Source organism: Plectrocnemia conspersa, unplaced genomic scaffold (genome assembly GCF_051122295.1).
Source record: "Plectrocnemia conspersa isolate PC_06_02 unplaced genomic scaffold, ASM5112229v1 ptg000013l, whole genome shotgun sequence".
Classification (NCBI taxonomy): Eukaryota; Metazoa; Arthropoda; class Insecta; order Trichoptera; family Polycentropodidae; genus Plectrocnemia; species Plectrocnemia conspersa.
Window position 1 is genome coordinate 17,349,602 of NW_028277177.1, and position 12,159 is coordinate 17,361,760.

The 12,159-nt window shown below is 28.9% G+C and overlaps 1 protein-coding gene across 1 annotated transcript in view; it reads right to left on the reverse strand.

Moving 5' to 3' along the window:
- Window positions 1–780: 780 nt before the first annotated feature.
- The window catches only part of LOC148227437 (uncharacterized), a 61,491-nt gene continuing 50,112 nt past the window's right edge, over window positions 781–12,159 (reverse strand). Inside the window, exons 4-6 of the mRNA XM_088201579.1 lie at window positions 10,019–10,220; window positions 6,141–6,349; window positions 781–1,846 (exon numbers count right to left, since the gene is read on the reverse strand). Of these exons, the coding sequence (XP_088057705.1) occupies window positions 923–1,846; window positions 6,141–6,349; window positions 10,019–10,220 (1,335 nt within the window). The 3' untranslated portion in view covers window positions 781–922. The remainder of the gene's footprint in view (window positions 1,847–6,140; window positions 6,350–10,018; window positions 10,221–12,159) is intronic.

Genomic DNA, 12,159 nt, shown 5'->3' on the forward strand with positions numbered 1-12,159 from the left:
AATATTAAATTCCTTTAAATGCAGTATATTATCATAAATAAAGAAAAGTGCCATTTAAATATGTATATTTGTATATCAGGTTGTGTTCCTAGAGTGAAAATGTTGGCCAGCATAACAGTTTTAAATGTGATTTTAATTTTTATGCTATTCCATTTTTATATTTTAATTTCAACTTTGTAATAAATGTATAATCAATTTATTGTAATGTATATGTATATATGATTAAATATAAAACAAATATACAAATACATATATTCTAAAGTTCATATTGTAGTTCAATTTTATATTAATATAATAACAAAATAAAATATATAATGATGTAGCGAAAACTTCTGTACTAAAACGATATTTGTTATTATATTTTAATGATTTGTTGAGGATAATAAATCTGAAATTTGTGTTGCGATTATTTCTTTTATTACATTATAATATAGATCACAAGTTAATACAATTTTCATTACTTTTATTACTATATTTTATCAAAAATATTATTATAATTTATTGGAGTGACATGGAACATAAAAAATAAATAATATTAAAAAGTAAAACATAGAAAGATAAAATATATTATAGTTAAGGTAATTTAAAAGCTTTGACTAAATTTTCTTAAGTAAAATAATACTTGTTCCGAAGCAAAAGTTTTTAAATTTGGTAGTTTAAATTACTTCTATATAAGTCTGGGCTTTTAAAATTGCCTTGAATATAACAATTTATTTAATCAATATATTTGGATAATATACAGAAAGCCATTTAAAACATTGACAGGGAATATTGCAAGTATTTTTAATTGTTATTTTTTTTATTTTCAAATGACTTTGTCATTGTTATTTAGAAATCTCAAGCAAACCATGTCAGCGTATGTAAGGTCAGAAATGTAATCAACATATACTTTAAAAAATCAACATCGCTATTATTTGTTGCTCTACGCAATTTCGTAAGATAAGTTTTCGACACTGCCCCACTTCCTAGTAATCACGTTAATTTCGTTAGCTGACTTTTGCTTGCCGGTCTCTAAATCTAATTTGTATTCTATATCACTACCATTGACACTAAAGTAATTATCATTCACTTGAACATATGGCCTTTTATGTAAATCAGGCTTTTTTCTAGCATATACCGCATATTTGACAATGTCTGGCATAGTTTTAGAATGAGAGACCAAATATTGTGGGTCGCTGATGTAACCGTTGGGGATCTTAGGCGACCTCAAAGGTTCGCAGTGGTTTTGATTCGGGCATCTGTGATGTGGTATCAAATCCGATTCCGCCGGTTGAATGTTATCAATTATTCTGACAGTCCTCTCCGGCTCTTCTTTACTATCTTTAAGCTTTATTTTGTAATCACTCATGCAACTAGAACTCGAGTTTTCTTGAGCGATCATATATTTCCCGTGCAAGTCTGAGTCATTACTGAGTTGTCTGTGACACTCGGAACATATTACTTTGCATGATACGTTTTTGTGTACTACTTGCTTCTTACGCCCCCACTTTTTGAAGAGTTTTACTTTTGCCTCGTAAGGAGTTTCGGTGGTTCCAAGACACGTTTCTTCAACGGCGGGTTGGTCTTGTCTGTGATTGTTATAATTTATTCTGCAGGTGCATCTAGCGGCGTGAATACACGTGGAAGGAAGGTTGGACACGGGTTTTCTGAAAGATACGACTAACGGACGTCTAGCCATGTCTGATTCTCGTCCCCGTCGCAAAGAAGCACTCCTTGATGCTCCCCCAGAATGAGATAAAGACTGCGATCTGGTGGGCGAAACACTGCGAGGTAATGAAAGGGTGGAATAGCGTCTGGCTGGTGTCCTAGACCTCCCCCCGATAGATATATACCTGGACAACGTCTCCTGTAAAAATACATTGTTAGTAAATGGTATGTGTAAGATGTACATCTTAAAATAATAATAAAAAAATAGCTCTTGCAACTCGAGACGGATCATTAAAATCGCCATTGGGTTTTATAGCTCCCTTGTGCTTCTCAGTTCGACGCCTTGTCTTGTTACTTGAAAGCGAGTTTGATAGATGCTGAGAATTAGATTACAAAGGTAATTTATTTTTATATCTTATTTGAAATTGTAAGTATGACCTCTATTTCTACTTTTAAAATTAAACATACCTATAACATATGTACATATTTTCAAATTGACCTACTTAAACAAACGTTTTGATAAAAATACACAAATCTTTGGCTTTGAAGTAAAATACCTCACACAAATAATATTTTCTAAGCCCATCATTAAAGCTGTAGCAAAATAATATTAATTAAATAATCCAGCCCTTGGTATTTTTCACAAAAAAATTAATGCTTTATTAAATATTGAAAATTTGATTTCAAATTTACTTTTCCGAATCATCAAGCCTTTTTCATCCCGAGAAATTTCGTTCGCGTAATTCGCAAAGTAAACATAGCGATGCTCGTTAAACCCAGAATTAATAAACCGTAATCCAATCGAGCACTTCCATATTAAATCACGATCGTTTTAAGAGCATGAAAAACGCTTTAATTAACCCTTCGATTGTAACCCAAAAAACCGCACATATGTAAGCATAACGTGAAATAAATATATATTATATTCCCCTCGTTTAGGTAAAGGTATGTTCTGAATGTATAAGCGATACGTTGGAAAAGTCCGCAAGAATGAATTTATTACGGTTCCACACCGAAACCAAAATGGTTTTTGATAGCACTTGTTGTTTAGCTAAACCGCTGAAGCAGAAAGGGCTCATAACCATTTTTGTATTATTAGTAAAGCGAAATATTTGTATCTTTTGTATTTTTATTAAGTGGTATATTGTGATTAAGATTTGTCTGTTAAAGAAATTATTTAAAAAATCGAAGTTGTGTATAAATATTAATATAATATTAAAGTTCTATATTAAATCACATATACAGCCATAGCAGAAATATTAAAAAATTATAAAATATAAATAAAACTATGAATTAGACTTTTTAAACAAGTATATTTTTAATATATTGCCCCTTCCGTTAACTTCGATTACATACACTACTTATTCATGCCAAACTATATAGATACTATACAAATGAACGGATCTAATTTTCTCCATTACATCATTTTTTCCCGGAGCCAAACTTGGCATTTTCAATTACGTTAGACCATACTCTTCTTTAAAATACATTTATGTATACCATAGACGCTCTATCGGATTTGGGTCTTGTGACTGTCAGACCAATTTGAAAGCATCAACCCCATCGACCCGAAATTACCCCTGATTTCTCATAAAGTACAAAAAGGAGCGTTGTTTTGTTGTAGTCGGATTTAAAATATATTTCACAGATAATCTACTAGAATAGTTTCGGGTCTTGGGGGGCGAGTTAGTGTAACTTATCACCAAATAAAACAGTTTGTGAATATGTTTATCATACTTAAATTATTGTTTACTAGATAAAATACAGGTGTCGAGTAAGTAGCAAGAGATGTCGCAGATGGTCAAGAGAGTAGTCGGATGGTCATCACTCCATTCGAGTTCCGAATGGAGTGATTTTTGATAAAAGATATTCTAACCCCTTTGCTACTCTCTCAGGCTAAAATTCATATACACCGTTCCGAAATGAGCTGCCGAATGATATGACTTAGTCAGTTAGACGCCAGAAGAACTTTTTGATATACAGTTTTATTGCACAAATTTAAATTATACCAATATACTGAATAAATGCAGGTGTCAAGCGGCGGTATTGAATGAAAAGTATCCTATGTTGATCCAAAAGTGATTTTAGCAGGCGATCGGGTTCGATGTATAAAAGTAGTCTTCGTAGTCTTGTAAGAATCTCTCTGGTCTTTAGTTTCTCGTGATGAATTTGTAGTGCAGGTCAGAGTTAAGTCAAGTGTGTGAGTCGTAGTCATGTTTTTGTAGTCATACCGTTTTTGTGTATCTTGGGCGCATAAGAAAAAAGCTATATTGTAAAACCAAATGAAAGAAGTTTATATACATATATGATTTATATATATACAAGTATATATTCTAAGTTGCTCGGGTTTATTATGAGAAACGCATTTTATTTTGCCAATCTGTCAGTTATTTTTGTCCTCCATTACACTTAAGTTCGCAGCATTCTTTAATCGGGATCTATAATTTGGAATCCCCGAATAACCAAATATTCCCTTTTAATCGAGAAAATCAGAAAATACTTTTATAAGAGGATATTTGGTTATTATCCATTCTTTTATGTCAGCGCGTTTCTTTTAGAAACATTGGGATACGATTCGCTGAGTCTTCCTAAAAATTTGTATGTCGCTAAGCATTTTTTCAATCTACTGAACGATGCTGCCGACAATCTAACTATTCTCAAAGAATTCCAGCTTAGAGTTATGGAACGTCTTTGAGAATCACGATCGCGTCCTCTTCTGATGCTCGTTAGACCCAGGACGCCCGCATCAGTCGACTCGTTATGGCTGTCGCCATCCAGCTCCTTAATACGCTGGCATTGCACTTTGATCTATTTATATAGTTAGTATCATTTAATTTTAATATTTCATATTTTTTTCTTTTTCTCACTGTATAATATGTTTTACGTGTATACAATAACACAAAAATGTTTATGAAATGTTTATTTATTTATTATATTGACGCATTAAAGTAACCTGTTAGGTCACGATTTAATTTAAATCAATGAATAAAATATACATCTGGGTGCACGAGTCAATGTTCTAATTGTTCGATGCGTGTCTTAGAGATGATATTATATAAAAACTATATACGTATTTAGTGCTGTTAAATCGTTTTGATTACGGTAAAAAGTAGTTTCTGTGAGAATCATTGGCGTTAACATCGATGGTTTTCACCGTAACCACAAGCACACGCACTGTTTATTAAGTTAGAAAGTTTAGACTGTGTATTGTCTATAAACATGTTAATGTTAAGTAGCAAATGTGTTTATATTCATCGTCTTATATCTTGTTTCTGTATAATTGAGATTTCCCTAAAGATTCTATCCCTTGTTTTTTCTTCGAGAAAACTTGTATTACCTCATTGAGTATTAGACAATAATATTTATGCGAGCCTCGCATTTGAACATTATTCTCGAATAAACCTCAACTACAATATTTTATCATAGTTATTGAATTTCTTGGACTCTGCGATGCATATGCACATTATCAAGGGTTCTAAAAACTTGAAAGAGTAAGCATAAACAAAACTACTATTGACGTTTTTATTACTTAATTATACAAAAAATTATCTCAAATTATTTCGTTCAATCTTCATGTGTCCAGTCTTTCTTTTGTAAAATCCAGCTAATGAAAAGCTTTACGACTATTAAATACTATTTCTTTCTCACCGATTGTTATAAAAGTCTTGCTCACTGATTCTTATAAAGTAGATGTCCTCCCTTGCAGACATTTAATTAGCTATCTCAGAAGACGTCTTTCAGTGGTTTCTAAGAGACTTATTGTAACTTGTTTTTCTTGTCAGTTGTAATTCATTTTCATTCACTTCTTGATCTGGACTTAACTTAACTTGATTAGCCGTAGAAATATATTTTAAACCGCATAACGTGTATAATTAATTCGATTACATATGTTAGTCAAATTCAGTCTTTGCGAAACATTAAATTTATTTTCGCTCTTAGGCCTTCGCTCAAATTTTGATTTTCGGCATTAATGAAAGGTTTATATAATATAAAAAAATAACGGCAAAAGAAAACAAGCAGCTTACAAAATGGTCGCTTTCTCTGAATTAAACAATAAGACTGCCATCAGTTTGCAAAACAAAGAGTTAAATTAATTTGTATTGTGATAATCATATTTTACTCGGAAGATTTGCTTTAAATAAATTATGCAACATTTAAAAAGTGACCCATTATTATGACTAAGGCTGTATAAGTATTACAGATTCTTTAAATTATATTTCTTTAACTTCACTTTATAAACACACTAATGACATCGAAGGTAGAAAATTAACTAATTCTGTATTAATAACAAAAAGGTCGCATGCGTGCTATGCCATTAACTGAAATGTATGTAATATAATTTTGTTAACCCTTTCTGAGTTTCTTGATTGAACGGAAGGGGTGTTTTGACCCAGCCTGGTTAGGGGCAATGTAAATATTTGACGGTAAAATTAAGGCTATGTGTGTAATTGGTTTCGAGAACAAAATTGATGGTGTGTGGTGGTTATATTTACCCTGAAAGCGTTTCGAAATTTGTTGGACATGATGTTGTACAGGAACGGGTTGATACACGTCGACAGATAATAAAGCACCCCCGACAGGTACGTGAGGTACAGGTACAAGGCAACGATGTCTGGAGAGTTTTCGCGATGGGCATGGATCGCGAACAATCTTTGGGCGTGAAAAGGTGCCCAGCAGAGGAAAAATGCTACCACGACAGCAACTGTAATAAAAGGTGAAAACAATAAAAATATTAGTAGATGAAAAAATCAATACAGTACACTGAAATATATTGTCTGATAGTGTTTAATTATTAAATACGGTCTCATAATAATCTACGATGTGTATTTATCAATTATAGCATAGTTAGAACGAAGAATATTCGTAAAATAAAAATACAAAGCTTATTAACTATTGATATATGGCTTAATTGGCCCTATTAAAAGAAAAGTACCGTGTACCCTCGATTATCCAGGTGCGGATTATCCGTGCTTGAAATATTTTTTTACATTAATTTTAAATTTGTATGTTAAATAAAAAGCGTATTACAGTAATGTGTAGCAGAAATGCACCTGGAACTCTTAAAATGAAAGTTTTGCTACTTGGAATTGCAAAACGACCTTAAGGGAATTAAAATAAAAAAAAACTATGTATTATAACCAAAAAGGAGCATGGATGAATAGAAAGATCATTGAAGATTGGCTCAAAACTAATGGCTTCTTTAGGTGATAGATTTTTTTTAAAGTAAAGGATTACCAAAATAAGTAATATTAATAATTGATAATATTCCTTCTCATTTAAATAAAAACATACTGGAAACGAAAGATAGTCTTATAGTTGCAAAATTTTTCCGCCTAATTCGACCCATGGACCAAGGTGTTATATCATCACGGAAACGGTTTACGTCTTCTAAAAACTTTTAATTTTTTTTAATTATAATCAAAAATACGTAAATAGAATAGTTCGTAATATACAGCTATTTTTAAATTATACACATTTCGACAAATATATTAAAGGCAAAAAAAGAGTGACAATATACTTCATTTTAGGTTAATATATTACACTAATATGTTTTTGAAAACTATTGTTATCGTTATTAATTTTTATAGAACAAAGTCATACTAATGTAAGCAAAATTTATATCCAGTCATCTAAAAAAAAGCTGATATTTATTCTGATTGTTTATCTCGTGTTTTCAGTATCACTTATACCATTGTGTAAATAGGAGCTCCTTACACAGCATATATCATATTATATATTATTCTAAAGTTTGTTTTACAATTTTTTCATTATACTCATTTTAAAACATATTAATAATTATATTTTAATGCTTTGTTTCATTGTGAAAATTACTTTTTCTCTACATGTTACAAATATATACAAATACGTAAAACAATAATAAATAATTATAATACTTTTGGTCCAAAATAAAATGTGTTTACCAAAAACGGTAAATATAATTATCTTGTATATATAAAACGTAATTAAAAACTTACGAAGTAATTATATATTCCAAGAATCTTACAATTGGTGCTTCACAATATTTGGAAAATTTTTACAATTGTGTGCCTACTATTTAATTATTTTACCATTTTAATAGGAATCTTATAATATGATTTTAAACAAATAATTACCATTACTTGACTTAAAATATTTTATTATAATTAAATTTTATAACCAAAAGTTAATAAAACAAAGTGTAAATGTAACATAAAAACTATATATTAGATAAATCAACATCAACAGGATCAAACATTATCTAGACTAGGCAATTGAATTTTCAAAAAGGGAAAAATATAATTGGTTTTTAAATATATATTAAGTGAATGTCATATTATTTGATGTCTATGTAGAAAATTCAATTTCTTATTCTTTCGAAACCATTTCTGGTTTACTTTAATCAGGATCAAACTAAGCTTAGAAAATAAAATTATTATTATAGATTGTTTAGTCAGAAACGAAATGAAAAATAAAACGTCGTTATTTATTTTATATGATGTTATTAAGTTTATCGAAAGGCACAATATTTTCTCCTGAACGGTGATTTATTTTTGATGATGTAAATATAATAAAAAAGCCTATGGATATTATTACGCAATATAATAAAAAAATCATCGTAATAAAAAATGTAAAAAAGAATGGTACTTATATAGATTGCTAATATTTAAAATTTTATTTATTTTATTTTAAATAAATAGTATAACATACTTATTTAATTTAATGTTTATAAACCTTTGTTTATAATTTTGTACCCTCAGTGCAAGAAATAAAATAAACAAATTTACGAACCGCTAATGCTACATAAAATAAATAGTATGGATTCTTATACTTTAAATGATTTTATGTGTCACGTGCCGTTGCCATAATTTAGTTTTATAAATATCTTTTTAGATTTTTTAATTCAGATTTTAAATAGAATTTTCAAAAGTAAAAATCATTTAATGATTTTATTATTTATATGAAAAGTATTTTCTAAAATATATAGTTTGTATAATAATTGTAAGCTATATTAACTCCTAGTAAAGTGTGTTTAAAATATCACAATATGTATATTTATTTTTTAGCATATTTATTTTTTAACACAAAATTTAAAAAAAAATTGTTGAAAATCGAAAATCTTTATTTTTTTTAATTTCTCTGATAAAATACATCAAAAACATTTGTTATATGTAGTATTTTGAATAAACATGTTTGTATATATCTATAATATAAAATACAAAAAAAAATGTTTCTCTCTGTTTATCTGTCTGTCGTAAGAACTCCTCTCAAACTATGGCAGTAGCAACGTGACTTTTGCACATGTCATTCTTGCTGCCGTTTCTATGTCATCTGTGCTGTTTTTAACTTTTAACTTTGAAGTTGAAAGCATTAAAGTATCAAAATAAATTTGTATTAAAAGGATAAATAAAATTGATTATTATGAATAAATTATGAGTTTGAATCTATCTCGGGCAAAGCTAAGCTAAATATGTATATCAAGTTTTAAGGTTCTTAATTATAAATACAAAATATTATAATAGTAAGAGGTAATTTCTTAATTAAAATTAAATTTTAGCTTCCTATGCGACGTGATTGTTTTGCTATCATAATGGCGTAGAAAGTCTATTGCTTGCATTATTTGTTGCTAATATATTATTACTTGTATATAACATATAATGAAATGTTTAAAGCTACGTTGAAAGCGTGCTTTATCCAGTTTAGAATCTTAATAAAATTTTACGTAAAATGTTCCCAAATATAAACATTCATCAGAAAAATATAATTCTAGTACGTGTAGTTTATTATTATCCACATAAATGAAAATAAAAATCGTATAAATGAAAATATCAACAACATACAAGTTATTAGTAAAACTGAAAAACTAGTGACAGATTTAATATAAGCGTCTTGATTACTGCATCTTGTTAAAAATATTTAAAAGAATATATAACAGGATTAAATTATATACATCACAACGTTAAAAAAAATATTTTATCAAATAAATAAGCATATGTTTTTGTGGTGACAGCAAAAATTTAAAGAACCAAGCAGCATATTAGTTGCAATTTAATTTTTTGTAGGAAAAAAATTGTAGTAAAATAAAAATAAACAATATTTAATTTTCTCGCAATTATTTTTATTGCTCTTGGTAATTTATTAAAAGTTGCAAAATGCATGTATTTTAATAATTTTTCACAAAATTAAAATAAATACTTAAGCTTAAGGGTTCAAATTCATACAGATATATTTATAAATTAAAAATCAGTAAATAATATATTTTAAAAACCAGCGTATTAAAAATTCTCAATTGTATTTTTAACATAAAACATTGTACAGCAATCATTTTTCACTCAAACAATAATAAATAACATAAACAAATTTAAAGGTAGAGAGACACATAAATATACAATACCTAACATTTTCACTACGTGCTTCGTTGCTTTTGTGTGAACATTTCTGTGATAATTCTTCCTGCCGTCTTCCCTGCAAACAGAGCCTGAGGTCTGTTTCTGGTCTTCAATTTGATCAATAGTCCCAGCCAAGACTGCGGTCCCATCTCCAGAAACCACAACTGTTTGTACAGCTTGGCCGGAATGCGTCTTGGTAACCCTGTGCTGAAACGGGAAATTGAACATAATTTTTCACCCTCTCCCTATAGTTTGCTACGTAGGGAGAGAAAGCAATTCCAGCGCTGAATTATTGAAATTTTCCCCTAATAAAAATTCCGATTCTGTTTACAAACACATGCAAAAATATATGTATGCTTGTTCACTCTACAGTTCACATATTGCTTTGTTGTATTATACATTATTTGATATTTTTTAAAAGAATATATATATTAGAGTTTAAGGATCGTAAATCTGACATGCGCTCAAATGACAGTGTTAATAAAACAACGTCACAAAGTCAACGTCACAACGTCAAAGACACAAATTTACTACAGTGCAAATTTATAGTCGAGTTAATCGGTGTATTGAATGTTTTTGAACGTATCTTACTCATCATAAAACTAACATAAAATATATTTTAGTTTAAATTGCGTAGCAATAAATGATATAATATCATTATATTTTAATCTAAATCTAAAATAATATCTAATATCTTATATGTATATTGCGCTCTTATCGCTTTCATAATATGCGTATCAAATCCTGATTCATAACTAAACGTTATGATATAAATATATACAAGTATATATAATATGTAAGCGTTATCTCATTCAACGAAAGCAAATATTAATTTGTATATTAGCATCCTATCAGTCAAAAATTTCCCTTTACGATCTAAATATAAACATTATTTAGTACATAAGACGCAGTTATTAAGAAGAGAGATTCTTATGCTAGATACATAAATTTCAGTTTATTCTACACAAAATTCAAGTTTTTGTCTGTTTAATCTCATCTTTGGTTCGCCGAGCCGAATATCTTCCCATGTGAAAAAAGTAGATAAAACAACCAACTTCGTGAAGTCACTCCTTTGGGTTGCTGAAAACATTTACGAAAAGCAATGCATGTGCTGAAAGCTCGCCTCGTAAGTACACATGTGTATATACATATGTATTTCACATAAGGTTTTGGGTCTCGTACACATAATATAAATATCTTTATAAGAAAATAAATATATGTATATATTTAATATATTTATTTCAGTTTTACATTTTCACTTCAGTTCGCTAACAAAAAATTACCTACGTTGTGAAAGTACTTTATTTTATACATATATATATATATATATATATATATATATATATATATGTATGCTTAAAAGACGTAGAGTAAATATAGTAATAAAGGGGTTGTACAAAAGTTCATTTAGGAGTTCAAGTTTGGAAACAACTCTTCGCAGACAGCAATAAGTATTTTCAATGTGGTCGATGAACCTTTATATTTTAACATCAGGATGGATTTCGGTTTCAAGTTTGCTAGTTCGGCGCAAACATTTTAGAAAATGTCAAGAAAATCCCTCGTTTTTTCCACTGCAATTTACTAATGCAGGAAAACTTTTTACTTTTACTTTTCCCAGACGACAGCACTATAAGTTTAAGATATGTTACTTTAAAATACGAATAACAGTTTTACATTGCCTTTCTTTTATGTAAATTGCTATATATATATATGCTATATATATAATATATGTATTAATAGTTTACATTTGTACATATAATGAATATATCATCCAAAAAAATAAACCTAACCTAATAATATATATATGCTTATATCGTATTATATTCGGTACATCTCAAATTCGATCTTAAACCTTATCAAATATCTTTAATGTCTACTGACACTTAAGCATCTTCTAAGAACGACAAATAAAAGCCTACTACCGTATAATTATATACACTATTTCTAAAGTGGGTTTCAAAAGCTTACACAGACGAAGTTTGTTTTTGAAATCATTATATACGTATCTCGTAGCTAGCAATTGATATTTGCATTCCTCTGTAATTTATATATATATATACATATATGTATATTCAAACATCAAAGGAAATACATTTTAAATAACCAAACAAACCACGAACGTATAATTTGTCCAAATTAAAACGAA